General features: G+C 43.7%; 1 protein-coding gene across 1 annotated transcript; it reads left to right on the plus strand.

Moving 5' to 3' along the window:
* Nucleotides 1-1,668: 1,668 nt before the first annotated feature.
* Nucleotides 1,669-21,291, plus strand: smyd1a (SET and MYND domain containing 1a; the record flags this gene model as incomplete). The annotated part of the gene is made up of 10 exons (XM_084324910.1): nt 1,669-1,805; nt 7,029-7,202; nt 7,534-7,747; nt 8,521-8,651; nt 9,066-9,104; nt 13,560-13,755; nt 17,941-18,033; nt 19,229-19,392; nt 19,952-20,120; nt 21,148-21,291. The coding sequence occupies 10 exons, from the start codon at nt 1,669-1,671 to the stop codon at nt 21,289-21,291; spliced, it is 1,461 nt and encodes a 486-aa protein (XP_084181036.1).
* Nucleotides 21,292-21,397: the final 106 nt, after the last annotated feature.

Consider the following 21,397-nt stretch of genomic DNA (forward strand, 5'->3'; position numbering starts at 1 on the left):
TTTATTATTATTTTATTTTTAAAGTGAACTCACTTCTTAATTTATTTGTTCTAATAAAGCACATATCAGATATACAGTTTACTCAACATTGATCTTGGAGAGGCTGTAGTGGGCTAAATATTAAAGCTAGAGAAAAGATAACGGTATATCAAACTAAAGACCTTCAGGTATCTGCAGATACCAACCATGCGCTAGCTTACCTGGAAAGGGGCATTTTGCCGATTTAATTTCTGATGCTATTAGAAATTGGACGTACAACTTCCCAACGTGTTCTGTGTTCCAGAGCTCAGCCACATCAGCATCCCAGAGAAACTCCACCAAATGACGTCACCCGGCAGAGAGCACACCTAGTGAACTGCAGATGCTATTTTCAATTGTAGTAAGCCCAACTAAAAAAAAAGTTGAAGAAATGGTTGGAAATAGTGTCTGCAGTTCACTAGAGGTCTGTTCTCCGGGTGATGTCGTCCAAATGTCCCCACAGGACATATAAGAATACACACACACACACACTTATCTGGATGGACCTTTATTTAGTGTGAACCTTTATTCACAGTGTTGAGTGTTCTGTCACTGTAGTTATATCTCCTTATCCCCTCTCCCCCTCTCTCTCTCTTTCTCTCTCTCTCTCTCTCTCTCTCTCTCTCTCTCTCTCTCTCTCTCTCTCTCTCTGGGGCCTCAATTCCTCAGTGACAGCATATGAGTGTACACAGTGGATACAATGTACAGAATGTGGTACACAGTGGATACATTGTACAGGATATGGTACACAGTGGATACAATGTACAGGATATTGGTACACAGTGAATACAATGTACAGGATATTGGTACACAGTGGATACAATGTACAGGATATTGCACCATGCTCTCCATGCTTCAGTTCTTCTTTAAAACAATAAAAATATAACATTATTACATATATTATTAATTAAAATTTCATTTCAATGGTAAATGTTGGTGTTGGGCAACAACACAAGCTTAACTGGGGTGGGTTATAGTAGGAGCTAGTGGCCATTTGAAAGCAAGGATTACAGTACATACAGTTAACATCTAGTGAGGAGAGAGAGAGGTGTAAATTACTTAAGTGAGTAACTTAATAGTGTGAGAACAAGTTGAATGGGTGACTTGAACGAGTAATGGACAATGGTGAGGAAAGATAGGCTTAGGAGGTAGAAAGAGGGAGAGAGAGACAGTGTGTGTGTGTGTGTTAGTGGGTGAGAGAGAGAAACTGTTTGACTGGGCCTGTTCCCAATCATTGGTGTCCTGCACCCGCTGACAGACAGCCACAGCTGTGCAGACCAAAATACCCTAGGGGCCTGAACCAACCCAAAGAAGGGGAGAGTACCCACCTAAAGAGCCCTCCTCTATCTCCCCCTTCCCACCCTCCCCTATCCTCCCATGTCCCGCAGCTCATACCCCCTGTCCCTGGAGGTGGTGCAGTCCCCTCCTGAGGGACAGTATATTTTTGGCTGTGGTGGGGGGGTGGTCGGGCTGAGGAAAAGGCGGTGGGTGGGAGTTGGGAGGTGGGCTCGGTGGGTGGGGGTTGGGGGGTCAGGGAGGGGGGGCTGGATGTGTGTGAGAATTCTCCTGTTGCCGTACAGTAGTTCTAATCTCTACCTTCTCTGTCTCTCTCTCCCTCTTTCTCTCCTTTTTGTTGCTTTTATTCTTGCTATGACTTTGGGGAACATGGAAAACGTGCAGCTGTTTGAAGCCGGGGAGAAGGGCCGGGGGCTGAAGGCCACCAGGGATCTGAAGGCAGGAGATGTGGTCTTCGCTGAGGCCAGCTTCGCTGCAGTGGTCTTTGACAGGTGAGACCCTGCCCTTTGATTACTGTCCTGTCCAGTTGAGGAGAGTCCACATAGCTTAAGGAGGCCATGTGGACAAAGTCTAGTTGTCTCATACTTGCCTTGAGGTCAGTCACGACCAGTTTAGTTTTTGCTAAATTGGCTGGCAGGGTGCCAGCAGGGTGTCAGTCACACTAGTGGGCCATCATGACGTCATAACAGCTCTGCCGGCCTGCATAGTGCTTCTGAATCTATGTTGCAGTAAGTGCTATAATATTTGTATCTTACGGGCAGCTACGTGGCGTAGTGGGCAAGGCGCTCGCCACGAATGCGGAGACGCTGGGCTTGCCTGTTCGAGCCCAGCGCTCCACATTGCTTTCAGTTTAGCTGGTCGTTCATACTAATACACATTGGCCGTATTAGGGGGTGGGAAACTGATGGGTGGGGATCGGGCGTTGTGGACAGCGACTCCTACAGGTCGGTTGGTGCGCCTGCGCAGTAGAATCAGGAAGTGTCGGGGGCAGCGTGAGCCTCCCACGCGTTACTCCTCGCCACTGAGAGATCGAGCTGCGCAGGTGAAAAGATGCGACTGCTGTTACCTCAAGTACCGGAGGGGACTTGTGCTATGTATGACTTAGTCCACATTGCACCCGGCTTGTGGGAGGCAAGAAACAGCGTTCGTGACAGGGGAGGGTTGAATTGGATGATACGAAATTGGGATGGGAGAAAATATAGAAAATGGGAGAAAAAGTGGATAAAAAAAAAAAAAAATTGTATCTTACATGAGATAATTTGATTCCATTTGCACCAACAGTTCCTTCTGGCAAACCCTACTGTTTTCATTGCACTGTTTCTATTGCACCATTATCATTGCAGTGACCCAGGGTAGCCTAATTGCAAATAATGATATCCAGGGTATTTCCTTGCTGTAAGATGTAGTGTATTAAAGTAGTGCCAAAGTAGAGCTAAATACTTTTTGACCTTCAAGAGTCCCTCGCAGTTTTCCAATCCCACCTCAAGACCCATCTCTTCTTCATTGCCTCTTAAGCCCCCATCCATCCTTGTGTGTTTGTGTTATGTATGTCTGCTGTTTGTCACACTACCTTTGAGTTCTCGAAAAGCGCTATACCAATTATTATTATTATTATTATTATTATTATTATTATTATTATTATTATTATTATTATTATTATTATTATTATTATTATTATTATTGTTGTTGTTGTTGTTGTTGTCGTTATTGTTGTTATTGTTGTTGTTATTATTATTATGTGTTTGTCTGTATAGTGAACATGTACTTTTTGAATAAACAGAACTTTCACGCACTTGGCTAAAGTAAAACGATTGAAACACTCTGTGTGACTCAAATAGACATATATCGATGATTTAAGACCGTTTTTAAACAATATAATGTTTGAATCTCTGATCCTCACAAGTGACCCTGTTCACAACGGAATATTCAGGGGACGTAGCGGTGTATATATAGTTTATAAAACAAGCCTGACACTAGGAGATTAGATTAGCATCCTGGCTTAGTTTACATACTTGACTTTGTACAAACCGGAATATTCAGCTGCAGATCTACACGGGGAGATATGTACTGTATTGTCGTCCTCTCTATGATTCCATTTCTATGGGTGTATGTGCTGTCATGGGGTCCTGGTCTCTATATCAGCAGAAATGCCTGTGGGAGATCTGGTGGCTTAGTCTTGGGGCCATATAAGTGCCAGTAGCTGGGCTGGCTTGGCCTGGATAGCCGACACTGCAGGTATACACTGGGAGGACTTGCTTAACACATTCAGGGCCATTGGGATTAGACTATGAGGCCCGCTTGAGGCCAGCTTTTCATTACAAGTTTTCACTGTGCGTGAGGTTGTTTGTAGAGCTAAATCTATATTTTATATTATTGCTATGTGTCCATTGTCATTGTCAATTGACAGTATAAAAATCTTTCATCAATATGTTCCCGTTTTATAGCGTCGTGAATATGAACTATATACCGCAATGGTCTGAGGTAATTCCTGCAAAGCTAGTTATAGGGTGCTAAGCTAATAATGTTAAATCGATTGCCGTTTCGGCCCTACACAAGCTAGAGTTAAAAATCTAAATGCATATGATCAGTATCATGTTCCACCATGAATGCATGGAACTGGGGGGCGGGGGAAGTCGTTTCTGATTATTGATTACCAATAACGGCATTCGTTATTGCAACATCATATGCTGACCGGGTGGATGGCTATGAGAACAAGGCCCGATCAGACTGAAATGTACGTCAAATCGATCTTACCTGTGGCCGGTTGGATTCCAAAAAGAATTTCCCAGTTATTTGATCGCCATCTGGTAGATCGATATGTCCATTGGCTGATGCTATATTCCTTTACTGCATACTGAATTTGGCGTCGCAAAAAGTATTCCAGGCGATCTGGTGAAGCCATAGCTTTAGGCTAACAGAGAAGCTAACCCGGAGCGGGAAAAAAAAGTGACACCCGGTCTGCAACAGGGGAAACTGCATTATCGAGACAGCACCAATACCAGGATCTGGCCGGTACTGCACTTTCGGAGTCCCGATATGCCTTTTCCAGCCAAAATACAGCTCCATGACATTGAGTAGGATATTAAAATGGAATAAAAGCAAAACCGAGTTTACCACGTATATATACAGTACACGTGGTTGGCCTTCAAAGGATGGCACCCAATCACGTATTTATACGTGGTTGGCCAGGAACGTGTTAACACAAGACAGGAGCTGTCTAAAACTAGAAGGAGAAGAGCTCTGTGTGTGTTTAGAGAGTGGGAGGGAGAGATAGTATGTAACAAGTGAAACAAAGAAGGTGTTTCACGTGCGTGGATGTCTGTTTTTGTGTCTGTTTTTGTGTCTGCGTGTGTGTGTGTGTGTGTGTGTGTGTGTGTGTGTGTGTGTGTGTGTGTGTGTGTGTGTGTGTGTGTGTGTGTGTGTGTGTGTGTGTGTGTGTGTGTGTGTGTGTGTGTGTGTGTGTGTGAGAGATACTGCATGTGTGACATCATCCCTGGCAGCCCTATGCTTATACAGAAGCTCAACAGAGCTTTGCAGCATGCCAGCAATCATGGCAGGCATTAGCAAGCCTGTTCCATTTCCTTTTAGACATACTCAACACAGACACTCCTGAATAAACAGTTTATAGACAGAGACACACGCTTGCCTCTGGGCTTGGCAGTTCTTCTTAGTCTTAGCATCTTGTTAGCCCATTGAAATGGCAAAATAGAGTTTTGTGAAATAGGAAAATTAAGACGTGGGGTGTCCTGGACAAACGTGCTGGAGTAACGTTGTTAGTGAATAAGCTGTGAAGCTGTTTATAAAAACCTTAGGCTACTCTATGACACGGCATCTGGTAATATTTTCACCTCATACTGTATCAATGTTTTGAGATCCTGTACTAAAAGGAACTCAAAAATTATTCTTTATAGCCTTTATCCATCTGCATACATTGTAAATGGTAAATGGACTGCATTTATATAGCCCTTTTATCCAAAGCGCTTTACAACTTATGCCTCACATTCACACACCAACGGTGGAGGCAACTATGCAAGGTACCGACCTGCTCATCGTGAGCAATTAGGGGTTAAGTGTCTTGCTCAAGGACACTTCGACATGCTGCCCGGGAGGAGCGGGAATCAAACTGGGAACCTTCCAACTACCAGACGACTGCTCTACCTCCTGAGCTACTGTTGCCCCAGTGTTGATAATGATGGTTAGAGGTTTCTAGTCTGTTGGCAGGTGGCATGGAGTGTAGTCCCCATATTTACTCTTTATTTGGCAAGTACATTTACTATACCCTCTGGATTCAACCCATCCTTTTTTTTCTTTTTTTTTTGATCTTTTTCCCCCTCCATTTTCCTCCGATTTTCTCCCATCCCAATGTTAGTCGTATGCCAATTCCCAATCCCCTTCCTGGTCGCTGCGCACTTACCCCCCACAGTCAAATCATCTGGGAGAGTGGAGGCTATCACGTGCTTCCTCCGACACACGTCCAGCCAATCAACCGCTTCTTTTCACCTGGCAGCGCGGATCCTCCCTGAGAGGGCGTAGCGTGTGGAAGGATCACACTATCCCACTCAGGTCCTATCCGCGCTTAGCAGGCGCCCCGACCGAACTGTAGGAGTCGCTGTTTACAACGACCCGGACCCACCCCGCCAGCTTCTCCCACCCTCTAATACAGCCAATTGTATTAGTGTGAACGGCCAGCCAAGCTGGTGACAACCCCGGAGCTGTGAGCTGGATTCGAACAGGCGAATCCAGCTCACAGCTCCGGGGTTGGTGACGAACGCAATCTCCGCTACGCCACCTAACCGCGGATTCAACCCATCCTAACTAACTACTTACGAGAAGTGGACAGTCACAGTGCAGCGCCCAGGGACCAACTCCAGTTCTAATGCCAGTGCCTTGGTCAGGGATTGCAGAAGTTACCTATAGCATACATGTGTTTTTATGGTGTGGGAGGAGTACCCGGTGGAAACCCACGCAAACATGGGATAGGATATGCAAATTCCACACCGAAAGGCCTCTCGTTGGGGTTTGAACCCCAGAACCATTGCATGGAAAAGTGGCAAATGATTTTTTTCATTGACAAGGTGTAAAAATGTCTCCTCACTTGACCCAGTTACAACCAGATAAAAGGTATTCTGAAAATAGAAAGCCCACCTGTCTAAGCACTTACAAATCCCTCCATTTCATACCTAGTTGGTGAAATTCATTGTTTGCCCTTTTAAAGGCGAGTTACAGTTCTCACCGGGTAACTATTAAATAGACTGAGGGGATTATGTGGTGGTTTTGGAGGCCATGGGGATTATATTAGCATGGTATTAGCTAATTAAGTCAAGAGTCAAGTGTTCCTTTATTAATCCTCTTGGGGAAATTCAGGAATTTATTCAGGAATTGTCCTGCTGGGTCAAAGTGTGTGGGCAAAGTAGACGCCATTAGGCCTACTATGGATACAATAGATATCAAAGCACAAGCTGAAGGGAACTTGACACAAAGATAAGGCAGAATTATACTGTGGTGTAACACATTCAATCCAACAATGTTTAATTATTTTCAAAGTAGCCAGTGAGAGTAAAACAGCAATTCAGTAAAAGTCTCTCCACAATGTCCCCGGTGTGACCTTGGACCTTTTGGTCTATTTCTTTCCCAGTCTCTTCACTCAGAAAATAATCCAGTGAAAGTATCCCTGCGTATGACCCTTGACCTTGTGGTCTATTTTTTCCTTCCAGTCTGACCACCCAGGTATGCCACAACTGCTTCCGTCGCCAGGCCAAACTGCACCGCTGTGGCCAGTGTAAGTTCGCCAACTACTGCGACCGCACCTGCCAGACGGCATGCTGGGATGAGCACAAGCAGGAGTGTGCCGCCATCAGGATGAGCGTGGCCCCCAAAGAGAATGTCCGGTAAGGAGACAAAGGAGGGGGAGAACTGGCATATTCACACGGCGGCCATTTTACGCTTATGTACCTTCGGGTGGGAATAGGGTGGAAAGAAATCCCAACCTGAGCATGAAGAGCAAAATGGCCGCCATGTGAATATGGTCAATGGAGGAGGGAGAGACTGAGAAATAAACATTAATGAAACTAGCAGGTTAGAACATTAACATTTATTAAAAAATTCTTTACAAATACTTTTGTTGAAATTGCCCAATAAGCGCTACAAAAAAGCATCACGATGACCACTTTCGATGAAAATGACTACCGTCCCTATGTACACCTCCCTTTCACCACCCAGCCTGGCAGCTCGTGTGCTGTGGCGTATGCAGAAGGACACAGGCATCGTGTCAGACGGCCAGCTGACGTCCGTGGACCATCTGGGAGACCATGCGGCCGACCTCTCCGCCGACCAGCTCAAGAAACTGACGACTGACGTGCATAGCTTTCTGAAGTACTGGCCCCACAACGACAAGCATCACACCGAGGACGAGATCGCACACATCCTCGGTATTGTACGTATCATTGCGGTGTTATTCAGTTATCACGCATCTACACCTGGCACAGAAGTTAACGGGATGGTCCACTTTTATTTAAGTAGACACAGCATATCGCATTGCCACTGCATCAGCAATATATAATATATTAATAGGAATTTTATAATAATATTAAGTATATATACCATATTGGTCCAAATATAAGACCCCCCTTTTTCCTATATAATTATATCTGACCAGAATGTACCAGTAATACTCACACATTTAATAAAGCAAGATAAGCTGATATACTATATATTTTAACTAAAATTGTCTTGTAAAATAAGATAAGCCTAGAAATGCACACAATGTCTTTTTATTATTAATTTGAGTTATTTCCAACATCATTTAAACATAATTTAACCATCTCAAAGTGAAAAATAGAACCATTGGTTATATTTCAATAACCTGCAATATGTTAAAATTGGAATTACTCTCCCCCTCTGTCCTTGGTTAACAAAATGATGGCATTACTATCTTTTGAAGGCCTTTGCCATTTCTAAGCTAACGCCAAGGTATAATATGAAACTAGACATCAAGAGGAATGCATCATACCACACATGTCATAGCCTACTTGCTTTTTGGGTAAGGCGTTAAATATTGCTCCAAAGTTGACTCCTCCAATGAGCCCAAATGTAAGACAATCCCACTTTTGCAGGTGTAATTTGCAGGAAAAGAACGTTGTTTTATACATAAGGTACATACATTATGATGGCTCTCTCTTATACAACTCTCATCTATCCCCCCCCCAGATCTACTGTAACGGTTTCACTCTGAGCGACCAGAGAGGTCTCCAGGCAGTTGGAGTGGGTCTATTCCCCAACTTGGGCCTGGTCAACCATGACTGCTGGCCCAACTGCACTATCATCCTCAACCACGGCAAGTATGTATCCCCAGCAGAAAGCTTGTATCTCAGCCGTTTCAGAAATTAAGAAAAAACAACCATTTATTTCCCAGATTGATACACGGGAATTTATTTAAGTACAAGTAAGGCTTCAAAGTCATGACATTTCGATTCAGGTAAAAACACGAAAATGTAGGTTTTGACGCAGTGAGTCAGGAATCCCAAGGGATGGCTGGCAAGGAGGTGTTCAAATGAGTGGACAAATTAAACCAGCTACTGCAAGTTATCATATTATTAAAATGTACACAGATACTGTCCACATCTGCCATCATGTTTTGGTACTGATTTAAACAAGCAGGTTAGGTTATGAGTCATGGAAAGGAGAGAGAGAGAGAGACATCACTGTTACTGTAGATCATGTGTACATTCTGTGACTATGCCTTTTTCTTGCAGCCAGTCCGCTCTGAACTCAGCTCTCCATTCTAAGAGCAGGTGGGTCTATCCTGCATCCTCCCCAAACTAACCTTAACCTCTAACCACCAGCATCCATCTCTCACTGGCTGTCATGCCTGCCATTAACACTACAGTACATCACCATACAAACAGCAGGATGTAGGATATTAACAGTTGTGTAGCACAGACATGAACTATTTGCCAGTACAGATCCATTTGATTCATAAATACACCGCTTGATACATGTGATGAAGAATCCTTATTCCTGGCGGCTGGGTGGCGCAGCGGAGATTGCGCTTGTCTCAAATCCGGGTGTCAGCATTGCCTCCGGCTTGGGCCGGCCATCATACTGGCTCAATTGGCAGAGCCAGCGGGTGGAAGTCGATGGGTGGGGATTTGGACGTTGTGGACAGCGACTCCTACAGGTTGGTTGGGGGACGCCTGCACAGCAGAGACAGGAAGTAGCGGGGGTAGTGTGAGCCTCCCATGCGTTACACCTCGCCACTGAGAGTCCACGCTGTCAGGTGAAAAGATGTGACAGGCTGCCTCCTCGTGTACCGGAGGGGACACGTGATGCAAGGCTTCTATCCTCCCTACAACCGACCAGTGGGGGGCATAGTCGAGCAACATTCAAGACAGGAGAGGGGAGAATTGGAAACACGAAATTGGGATGAAAATAAGGAGAAAAAGTGGATCCAAAAAAAAAACTTGCCCATCGTTATGAAACACAAGATATCAAACCTTTCGAGATAGTCAGCATTATGAAACAAAACAAGAACATTGTTTCTGCCTGGTTGATGCATTTATAAGTTTGAATATTTGTTCTGCATCCAGTGGATCCGAGTTGCTGTCTGTGATTTCAGTGGTGATGTGACACACTGTGTGACTGCAACACAAAAGCATTGAATTTGTGACTCAAGCTTGGAGTCATTTATGTGATTGAAAAGAGTTATGTGAGGGGTCGCCAAAGTGCCGGTGGGCAAATCGTCCTAAAAACGTCCCACATATGGGCTGTCGCAATACATCTCCATAAATATTCAGACCCCAAGAAGTGCTGTATATTCTGTATCCTTTAATATAAATGCATTTTTTATTCCAATCCCGATTTGTATTTGAGATTCCCAAATCCCATCGGACTTGACTTCTTCGTGTCCCTCAGTGAGTGTAATACCAGCATTTAACTGTATGTGCCACAGCTGTTTCTATCATCATCATCATCATCATCATCATCACCCACGCTAAGCATAAAATATATAGGTCTGCGGAGAGGCATGCTGAGGAGGCCGTGCAAACTGCAATGGAATACGGGGCATCTCTCTCTTTACCTAATATTTTGATTCTATCCTGACATTTTTCAGTTGGAAGGGCAGTCTATATGTGCAACGGTAAAAAAAGAATATATATTTTTTTTTTACTTAATCAGCGCCAGACCCGATGATAGTCGGGTTATCTTGCCATGCGTTGAGCGCCAGGACCCCCGAAAACCTGTATAGTCTGGTTTTCATCGTTATTTCTTTTATTCGATATTTCCATTCATTACAGGCACACAGGCTCGGGGTTAACATGGGGAATCATCCTGAGAATGCCAAAGTGCAATACTGGCCGCATCCACCCAGGTGGCAGTATCGAGCACCCTTTGAAACATTATATCTTGGCCTGTGCATCGATCAAAAGTCTCTGGTCGGACTTTTCTTTGTCGGGCAAGTGGAAACGGTTGTTGGGATTGAGAAGCGTCAAGTGCTCCCGATGCATGATGTGTGGCGGATTATGTTGGCGGCACGATCGACACCAATACTGGGACTCGCGATCAGATAATTGGAATATTCTTTTTGGGATACATCCTAGTGAAGGTAAGGGCTATGATATCAATCCTGCTGTGATCCGACCATGATTTCACCTCGATCACAACATATGTGTGTAACGTTACTCCACAACGTATGCCGTTGGTGCCGATCAAAGCATCAAAAAACGCCCCCCCCCCCACCCCACCCTTTCATGCATTCATGATGAAATATAATACCGATAATATAGATTTGATTTCGAAATAGTAGCGTGTACAGGCGAGAAACGGCAACGCTTTTAGTGAAATGCACGTATTGCTGCATAGCGTCGTTTTCTGGGATTAGACAGGATTACTCTAAAACTATACTCGTATTCACCACGGTATAAAACGCGGAATGTATGGATGAAAAAATTATTTCTTTAACACATATTGAACGATAATCGATGTCAAATGGGCCATAGTATTGTATCCATACTTAGCTATAATATAGAATATAGTTATAGCCCTGCAAACACCGCCACTTATTCCTATCTCTTAGAGCTTGGCGTGGTAAGTACAAATTATGCTCAACTGCATGGTGTCCATTCAGTTAAAAGGGGCCCTTTTTTATGAGGCTCAAAAGGGCAGGTGCTCGAGCACCCCTTGGGCTCTATGTGTGCACGTGCCTGACGTAAACACACTCACACATACAAATACAAATAAACCAAAACATAGAATTTGGTTCGAGAAGGGGCAGAAAGAAGCAGTGCTTATCTAGTAGTCCTGCCCCTTCCTTCCAATCCAATCCAATCCAACTTTATTTATAAAGCGCTTTAACAGCCACAGGGGCACAAAGTGCTGTACAGAGGGAGCATATAAAAAAAACTAAGCACCACTAAAAATAGATAAAAGAACAAGAGTACCAAAAAGGTAAACATAGGCAGCAATATCTGGCTGTCATCAGCATAGCAGTGAAAAGGGATGCCGTGCTTTCTGAGGATGGAACCAAGGGGCAATAAATAAATAGAGAAAAGGACAGCACCAAGTATCGAGCCCTGGGGTATACCATACAATAGGGGGGCAGTAGAGGACACAGAGTCCTCAAGCCTAACACAAAAAGATCGATCTGCCAGGTAGGACTTGAACCATGGGCTATGCCTCTGATGCCCACCCACTGTTCAAGGCGGGCAATTCAAATCTCATGGTCCACCATGTCAAATGCGGCCGACAGGTCTAATAGGAACAGGACAACACAGTCACTGGAATCAGTAGCTAAAAAGATGTAATTAAAAACTCTTAAAAGTGCAGACTCAGTGCTGTGCAGGGATTTTAAACCAGATTGGAAAACCTCGAGAATATTGTGCTAGTTTAAAAAATGCATTAGCTGAGTGTAGACAATTTTCTCGAGGATCTTTGATAAAAATGGCAGTTTAGATATGGGCCTAAAGTTCGACATGGCTGCAGGATCAAGCCCAGGCTTCTTGATCAGGGGCTGCACAACCACATGTTCAAAAAGTGCCGGGACCACACCAGAGGACAGGCTGCTATTCATAATGTTAAGTACAGTAGGCCCAACAGCTGGGAAGACTTCCTTAAAGAGTCGAGATGGAACAGCATCGTCTGGGGAGCCCGATGGCTTCATTTTGCCAATGACCTCCTGTAAGGAAGACAGCGTCATGGGCACAAATGTGTCAAATACAGCGGGGCTGGGGACAAAAAATGAGCAGGAGGTGAAATAAAAGCCCTAATGGAGGAGACCTTATCAATGAAGAAGTTAAGGAAACCTTCACAGGCAGCACGAGAGGCCTCCACACAGGTAGTCAGTGGTGCATTCAGTACATCATTGATGGTCTTAAACAAGACACGGGGCTTGGCAGTTTGACATGATAATGTCAGCAAAATATGTTGTCCTAGCCTCCCGTACAGTATTCTGGAAGTGATGCCAGCAGTCTCTTAGCGTCAGAAGAGATACATGTAATTTGCCTCTCTCCTTATACATCACACAATTTACATATTCTTGCTCTCTATCTATAGGAAATGATAAAAAAAAAAGAAAAAAACTGAGAGAAGAAAAGAAAGCAGTATTTGCAAGGAATAGAATATGTCATAATCATAAGTAACAGTACTACTCTAGATTTTCCTCTTTCATGTATTTGATTAAGAATGTTTGTTTATAACAGCTTTACATTTTTGTAATATTCATAGTAATTTTTAACGTCTCATTCAGGCTGTTCCAAAGTGACACCGCACAGACAGAGTTTTAGGAGCAGTTTCCCTCTTAACCCCTAGTTACCATCTCTGCCTGTGAACATTTTCTGAATGTTACTATAGGCACTGTATTATTGATTACTTTAAACATAATTCGCGCTGTTTTGAACTTCACAAGGTCAGTGAATTTCAAAGCTTGATTCTTTAAAAACAGAAGGTTAGTGTGATCTCGATAACGGGAATGATGGATTATCCTTTTCTGTAACATGCAGATCTTATGTAGAGATCTTTGTCTTCAAAGTGTCTGCAAAGGTCTTCTATATCAGAGTTTACATTTCTGTTGAATGAATGTAAACACATGCCTCATATAACATCCCCCATACTTCACGTCAGCAACCGTTCAAGTGGATTCTGATGTTGTCAGACTAAGATGATAGTTTCAAAAGAGGTTTCTGGGGTTATGAGTAAGGACTGGGAGGAAAGCTCATGCCTCATGTGTGTTATGTCCTATACTCTCATCCCAGGATCGAGCTGCATGCCATGGGAAAGATTGCGGAGGGCACGGAGGTGACAGTGGGCTATGTGGATTTCCTCAAACTGTCTGCCGACCGCCAGCGTGCGCTGAAGAAGCAGTATCACTTTGACTGCAGCTGCCAGCACTGCAGCAAACACACCAAGGATGACCTAATGACAGCCGGCAAGAACACAGATGGAAAAGCGGTGAGGGGAATGTTTTTTTTATATTTTTTTGCACCTGCGCTCATAGAGCGCTCGAACAGGGTATTGCAATCGCTCCTATCTATGTGTCTGTCCACGCCAGCCATAGTTCCTACAGTTCTGATCCAATTTGTTTAAACGTTTGCACATACAGGAGGCCAAGGACCTGAATTCACAAATATTTAACTAATTGGTCAATGGAAAGTATTTTATTTGAATTTATTTCTACCATTATCTATTGAAATCAATATTCAGGATGAAGTTACACCTTTTGAACACACAAGGGCAATACTACATGCACATGTTTGCTGTACTGAGACTCTGGTAATCAGCTCTCTGGTACAGAGTTTACAGGCCTTGAGAGTGAACCTTGCATTGAACCTTGTATCTCTTAGGTACATCAATATTGTGCAATATGTTTGTAGGTTAAGTAAAGTATTTAATGTTCACTATTGCCCATTTGGCACTGTCATCCAACCAGGAAATGCTCATGTGAAACTCATGTAATAAGCTGATAGATCTAGTAAAGATCGATGCACGAATACAATAATAATTTTTACAATGAACATTATTTAGCAAAACGTCTGGCCAGAATGAATCACTTCTCTCCAGGTGTAAAATATGTCTGCTGTTTTTTAGTTTCTTATCACTTGAATGGTTCTTGCTTTTTTATTTTTATATTTTATATTTTATTTCTGTTGTATGTAAAATAACAGTGTACAAATACATTGCCCACTGGCAGTGTCCAGGGAAGGAGAAAATCCTAATTTGGAGATTATATATATATATTTTAAATGTTTATTTGAACTTGCTTTAAAATGAAATGCCCAAATACTTTTTTCCCCAACTGTAGAAGTAGAATTGGATGTGGTGAATTATCAGGTGCTGCGTTATGGTTTATAAATGGAGACATCTTACATCATCTTACATTATGCTCTTCTCTGTACGTAATAGACAGTTGTGAATGCTCACTAATACTTCAGTGATATTCGCCCTTAATAAAAGGGTTTACCAAAGGTTTTGTTACTGTAGCTGTGCATGTGCACATGTGCGCACACATGCACGTGTGTGTGTGTGTGTGTGTGTGTGTGTGTGTGTGTGTGTGTGTGTGTGTGTGTGTGTGTGTGTGTGTGTGTGTGTGTGTGTGTGTGTGTGTGTGTGTGTGTGTGTGTGTGTGTGTGTGTGTGTGTGTGTGTGTGTGTGTGTGTGTGTGTGTGTGTGTGTGTGTGTGTGTGTGTGTGCGTGTGTGTGCACAATGTGCAGATGTGTTGGTGAGCTACATAGAGCCGGGCCTAGATTTCTTTGCATCAAATTTGATATGTTTTTCATTATTATTATTATTATTAGTCCACTCCTGGGCATTCTTTCTTTAGTGAGACAGCAGGAATGCTGGTAGGGAGACAGGGACTCGATCCCAAACCAGGGATCATGAGGACATTTTGTCGCCTAACGTTAGTTGTTGAAAGGTTGCTCAGAATGATCTCTTGGATCTGGGAATAAACCAACATGCCAGGTGCCTCCCGGTGCGCTGGTAAAGTAGAAGAGACATTCAAACCAGTAAAGAAGATGTTTGTGACTGAGCAGCCAATCACATTAAAATATTGATAATTACAGTGAAACAGGGACAACCGGGTCCTTCCTTGAGACCTCTTTGGATCCTACACTTGCATGTGTCTGTCTGCAAGGTAGTTTTGCCAATGGATGATTCTATACATGGATGCTGGACGCCGGAAGTATATGGTGTAACATGTAGGCTATGGTGTGACATAGGGGATGGTTGGAGGCTATGCTGTGTGGTGACATAGGGGATGGTTGGAGGCTATGCTGTGTGGTCACATAGGGGATGGTTGGAGGCTATGCTGTGTGGTGACATAGCGGATGGTTGGAGGCTATGCTGTGTGGTGACATAGGGGATGGTTGGAGGCTATGCTGTGTGGTCACATAGGGGATGGTTGGAGGCTATGCTGTGTGGTCACATAGGGCATGGTTGGAGGCTATGCTGTGTGGTCACATAGGGCATGGTTGGAGGCTATGCTGTGTGGTCACATAGGGGATGGTTGGAGGCTATGCTGTGTGGTGACATAGGGGATGGTTGGAGGCTATGCTGTGTGGTCACATAGGGGATGGTTGGAGGCTATGTTGTGTGGTGACATAGGGCATGGTTGGACGGGGGGTTGACTAGGTCATTGTTGTGCATTCTTTATTTTTGTTGAAGATGAGGCACCTCAGTTGAAAATGGTGATTTATTTGTAATCATATTTCACCTCTACAACTACTGTTGTTTCATAAAACATATAAATCAATTATAAAAAGCAACTATAAATATAAAATGTTTGCATTATTGTACAAGCTGCATCATGTACACCAAGCTACTGAAAAAAACATAAATGTCCATTTTCTCAAAATGACATATTCCCTTTACACAAAACACTTATTTTCACCATAACTTGTAGAAGTCACCAAATCACCAATCAATTTGACATGGTGCTTCTTTATTTCTTTAATCATATCTTATAGAATAGAAATACTTTATTCATCCCGAGGGAAATTTGGCACTAGAAATCGCTCACAGTAAACAGTAAACATTTAGGTAGACAAAACAAAAGTCACGAATAAGAATAAAAAATAAGCCTAAGAATAAAGAATAAAATACGGTCCGGGATATACATTTCCTATGTTACATTCTAATATAAAATATACAGTAAAAATATACAGAGGTATACAGTAAAGGAATGTGAATCACTACCCACTTTCTTTCTTTTTTATCCACTTTTTCTCCCCATTTTCTATTTTTCTCCCATCCCAATTTCGTGTATCCAATTCTTCCCTCCCCTGTCTTGAACGTTGTTAGACTATGCCTCCCACAGGTTGGTTGTAGTGAGGACAGAAGCCTTGCATCACGTGTCCCCTCCGGTACACGAGGAGGCAGCCTGTCGCATCTTTTCGCCGCAGCAGCTCGAACTCTCAGTGGCAAGGAGTAACGCGTGGGAGGCTCACGCTGCCCCTGTCACTTCCTGCTTCCGTCGCACCGGCGTCACCAAACCGACCTGTAGGAGTCACTGTCCACAACGTCAAATCCCCACCCACCGGCTTTCCCACCCTCTAACACTTGCCAATTGTGTTAGTATGAACGACCGGCCAGCCGGTAGCAACGCCGAGAGCTGGGCTCGAACCCAGCGTCTCCTGCGTTAGAGGCGAGCGCCTTGCCCACTGCGCCAATCAGCCGCCCTTCACTACCCACTTTCAAAACCACTCTCAAAGAACACCTACGGGAGACTGCAATTCGAAACTGGCCCCTGTAAATGTCCTAACCCAACCCCCTCCAATGTACAGTAAATGACCAAGTATGGTTTTGTCAATATTCCAATGTACAGTTTTGCTTGTACAATTGTACAGTGTCCCCCACCCACCCCTCCTGCCCAACCGATCTGGTATGTCATAAATGTATAGATGTAGCAGTACTGTCTATCTGTATGTCGTGTGTGTCATATAATGATGAATTGAAAATGGGGGACCCTGATGTAAACAAGACGAAAGTCTTTCTCTGGTCTGCATCCCCTTAACAATTGTATGTATTGAGCTGTACTGTACTGTACCCATTCTGCAATCTGTTAATAAAGTTTTCAATCAATCAATCCAACATGCAGATTTGTCACAATCTAGTGGTTCTTTACAGTACTGCATGTAGGTCATGGGAAATTAATCTGGGAGAATTTGTTTGGCACACATTTATTTAATTTGATAGTTATTGAGTAAATATGGCCACCAGTGATGTCATCAGGGACATTGAGTCCTTGTGTTGTGTTATTTACAGCTCAATTAAATGATAACATAGCAGTCCCTATAAGACAAGGTATTACTGTAAAACATTTTCATCTACATCATTTCATGGAGCTGTAGTTAACACAACACATAGATTTTATGTCCCAGATGACACATATTCAAACTAATTTACTATCAATAACTGTCAAACTAAATGAATCTGTGCAAAACTGTTGAGGGTTTTTGGACGTGTGTGAGATTATGTGTAAAATAAATCAGCATTGTTTTTGGTGAAGTACCACTTTAATGGAGACACCTAATGATGGAACATAAAATAGTAGTGAAATACTTAATTAATAAAGGGTTGTCCTTGTTCTCTCTTTCTCTCTCTCTATCTTTCTCTCTCTTCTCTCTCTCGTCTCTCAGCCCTCTGCTGACTTGGTCAAGGAGGTGACTGACTTCACTAAGGATTGTTTTGAGAAGATCGAGATATTCCGCATGGCGGGTGATTACCCTGAGGTACAATAACCTTCGAACACTTTCAACTGTGTTTGATAATGAAAAAGTGTTACGAGTCAAATTCACTCTGCAAATACCAATTTAGTTTATTCTTCCTGTTAAAGGAACACACCACCATTATGGGAAATATGCAGACAAGAAGATAGATACCACTTTCTTCTCTGTGCATTCTATCCGAAAGCTATCTGGCTGCAAGCTAGCCTAGTTTAGCACAAATGAATGAAAGCGGATACAGATCAGCTCTAGATATAGTATCTACAGATATGTAAAAGGGAACATATGTAGGTATGTACAGACAGATGTGTGTGTGTATATATATACAGTAAGAACAAATGTATATATATTATATACAGCATTATTGTAGGGTTGTATAAGTAGGTATATAGAAGGATTATATGCAGGTACTGTATTTTCAGACAGATATGCATATATATGCAGTAATTATAAATATATAAATGTATATATATATACGGTATACCAATACAGCACTATTGTACATGCTATCATACAAAGTTATATGGGTAGACTATAGTATGAGGTAGGTAGTTATGATTATTATGATTACTATGATTACAGTGTAGGGCAGTTGTAGACAGGTTATAGGCAAGTTTATATAGTATGGGGGGAGGCTGTCATTGTGGCACAGAGTTCAGGGAGATGACAGCTGAGGGAATTCCTGACTCTCTCCCGGAGAGAAGGAGGGTGTAGTGGAAATTGTATGTACCCCCCCCCCCCCCCCCCCCCCCCAACACTTATAACCAATAGAACTCCACTCCCTTGATCAACCCCTTTGTTCCCTGATCAAGCAGTCACTGAATTTCCCCAAGGGGATCAATAAAGGAATATCTTATCTTATCTTATCAAGCAGTCACCACCCTTTGTCTCTCACCTTCAGCACCTAAACCATCCCCCTTGCGGCCCCTTCCTGTGTGTCTCAGCCCCTCCCCTTAAGCACCTACCCCTGCCCCCAATATCTCATCCTCCTATCTAATCACATCCTCCTTCCCACCTGGTCACATGGCCCCACCCCTCCCTGTCAGGTATACACATGTGATTGAACATCTGTGATTCTGGGCACTCATTACGGGTCCCCTCTAAGCAAATTCTCCTATTGACCTAATAAACTTGTGAACCACCAACTATGGACCAAGCATCTTTCTCTATCAATGTATTTCTCCTTCTTTCTTTGCATCAGGTGGCCAAGCTGTGTCATCAGTGCCTGCAGAAGCAGGAGAACGTTCTGGCTGACACCAACCTCTACCACCTGCGTGCACTAAGCATCGCCAGCGATGTGCTCTCCTACATGCGGTGCTTTGCTGAGGCCGCCGGGTACGCCGGCAAGATGGTGGAGGGATACATGTGAGTGGTGGTGAGGTTCAGTGTTGGAAGGATACATGGATGAGAAACCTGATGAGGACCAAATAGTTGATACTTTCAATACATTTTAAAGGATCATTCCAACGTTATGGAAACATGCTTATTGCTTACCATCTTCTCCAGAGTCAAGACAAGTAGACATACAGTATACCAATTTCCTCTATGTGTTCAGTAGAACTGTCCGGCTGCAAGCTAGCCTAGCACAAATGAATGGAAACGGATATGGACCAATAGCCTAGCTTAAAACTCTGCGAGAGGTGTTTGCCAACAGCAAGGCTAGCTAGTCCATATCCACTTTCATTCATTTGTGCTAAGCTATCTTGCAGCCAGATAGCTTTTTGCTGAATGCAGAGGAAATTGGTATCCATCTTCTTCTGATTCTGGAGAAGACGGTAAGCACATTTCCCTTAAAGTTGGGATGTTCTTTTAACTTCTAATCTGAAAGGAAATTATCTTTGCAGTCGGGTATTAAAAACACTAAGAAATGGTGATGTTTAAGATTAAAGATATTCACGCTACCTCCTTTTCCGCCCTTGTTCAGGAAACTTTACCATCCCAACAATGTCCAGCTGGGCATGGCCACCATGCGGGCAGGTGTGCTCCACTGGCATGGAGGGAATATTGAGATGGGCCATGGATTGATCTGCAAAGCCTATGCCATCCTCATGATCACACATGGACCCAACCACCCCATCACCAAAGACCTAGAGGTATTGTATACATTAGCACCAAGAGGAAATGTGGACAGCAGGTCTACATGAGGATAGTCTGTTTTTTTTTTTTTTTTATATATTATTGGTCTTTTTCCCCCTCCATTTTCCTCCGATTTTCTCCCATCCCAATGTTAGTCGTATGCCAATTCCCAGTCCCTTCCTGGTCGCTGCGCTTTACCCCCCACAGTCAGATCATTTGGGAGAGTGGAGGCTACCACGTGCTTCCTCCGACACACGTCCAGCCAATCACCGCTTCTTTTCACCTGGCAGCGCGGATTCTCATTGAGAGGGCGTAGCGTGTGGGAGGACCACACTATCCCCCTCACGTCCAATCCGCGCTTAGCAGGCGCCCCGACCGAACTGTAGGAGTCGCTGTTTACAACGACCCGGACCCACCCCGCCAGCTTCTCCCACCCTCTGATACAGCCAATTGTATCAGTGCAGACGGCCAGCCAAGCTGGTGACAACCCCGGAGCTGTGAGCTGGATTCGAACAGGCGAACCAAGCTCACAGCTCCGGGGCTGGTGACGAACGCAATCTCCGCTCGACCACCTAACCGCCCTGATAGTCTGGGTTTTGTACCATTTCCCCCTGATCAAGGTGTTGGTAGTGTCTCATCCATTGACCATATTCGCACGGTGGCCATTTTGCTTGTCATGCTGAGGTTGGGAATTCTTTCCACCCCATTCCCACCTTGGAAATAAATCCCAACCCGAGCATAATGGACAACTGTGTGAATATGGTTAATTTTTAACCCAAAAAATACTCATCTTAAGCCATTGTGCATAAATGAGTATAGCAAACACTGGATTAACCCAAAACAGATGCAGTCAAAGGCATTCCTTTTGACACTGGCTATAGCAGGGAGGATGAGGGGAGAATGAGATTAAGTGTTTTTAAATGACACAAGAGGCAGCCCTTAAGTAGCATCCAATTTAATGTTTAAAACAAAGCCAATTTAACTTTTGTATTCTTAATACTTATACTGCAATTACTACACTGACCCTGATTCTTACGTTTCCAGGGTATGTGCACGCAGACCGAGATGGAGCTGAAGAAGTTCCAGCAGGATGAGGCATTTTACCTGAGCATGAGAGAGGTGTCTCTGAAGAGCAAGCCCATGGGCATGGTGGCCAAGCCCGCAGCCGATGGGGTCAAAGGCCTCTGATCACCCTTCAGTGAAACTATGACAAACCTTTTGTTTTGCCTCACTGCTCGTGTACAATCAATATGCAACCCCCTCTTACAAGAAAGACTGCCGTCAATCATGCAAG

Source organism: Notolepis coatsorum (assembly GCF_963971535.1).
Source record: "Notolepis coatsorum genome assembly, chromosome: 11".
NCBI lineage: Eukaryota > Metazoa > Chordata > Actinopteri > Aulopiformes > Paralepididae > Notolepis > Notolepis coatsorum.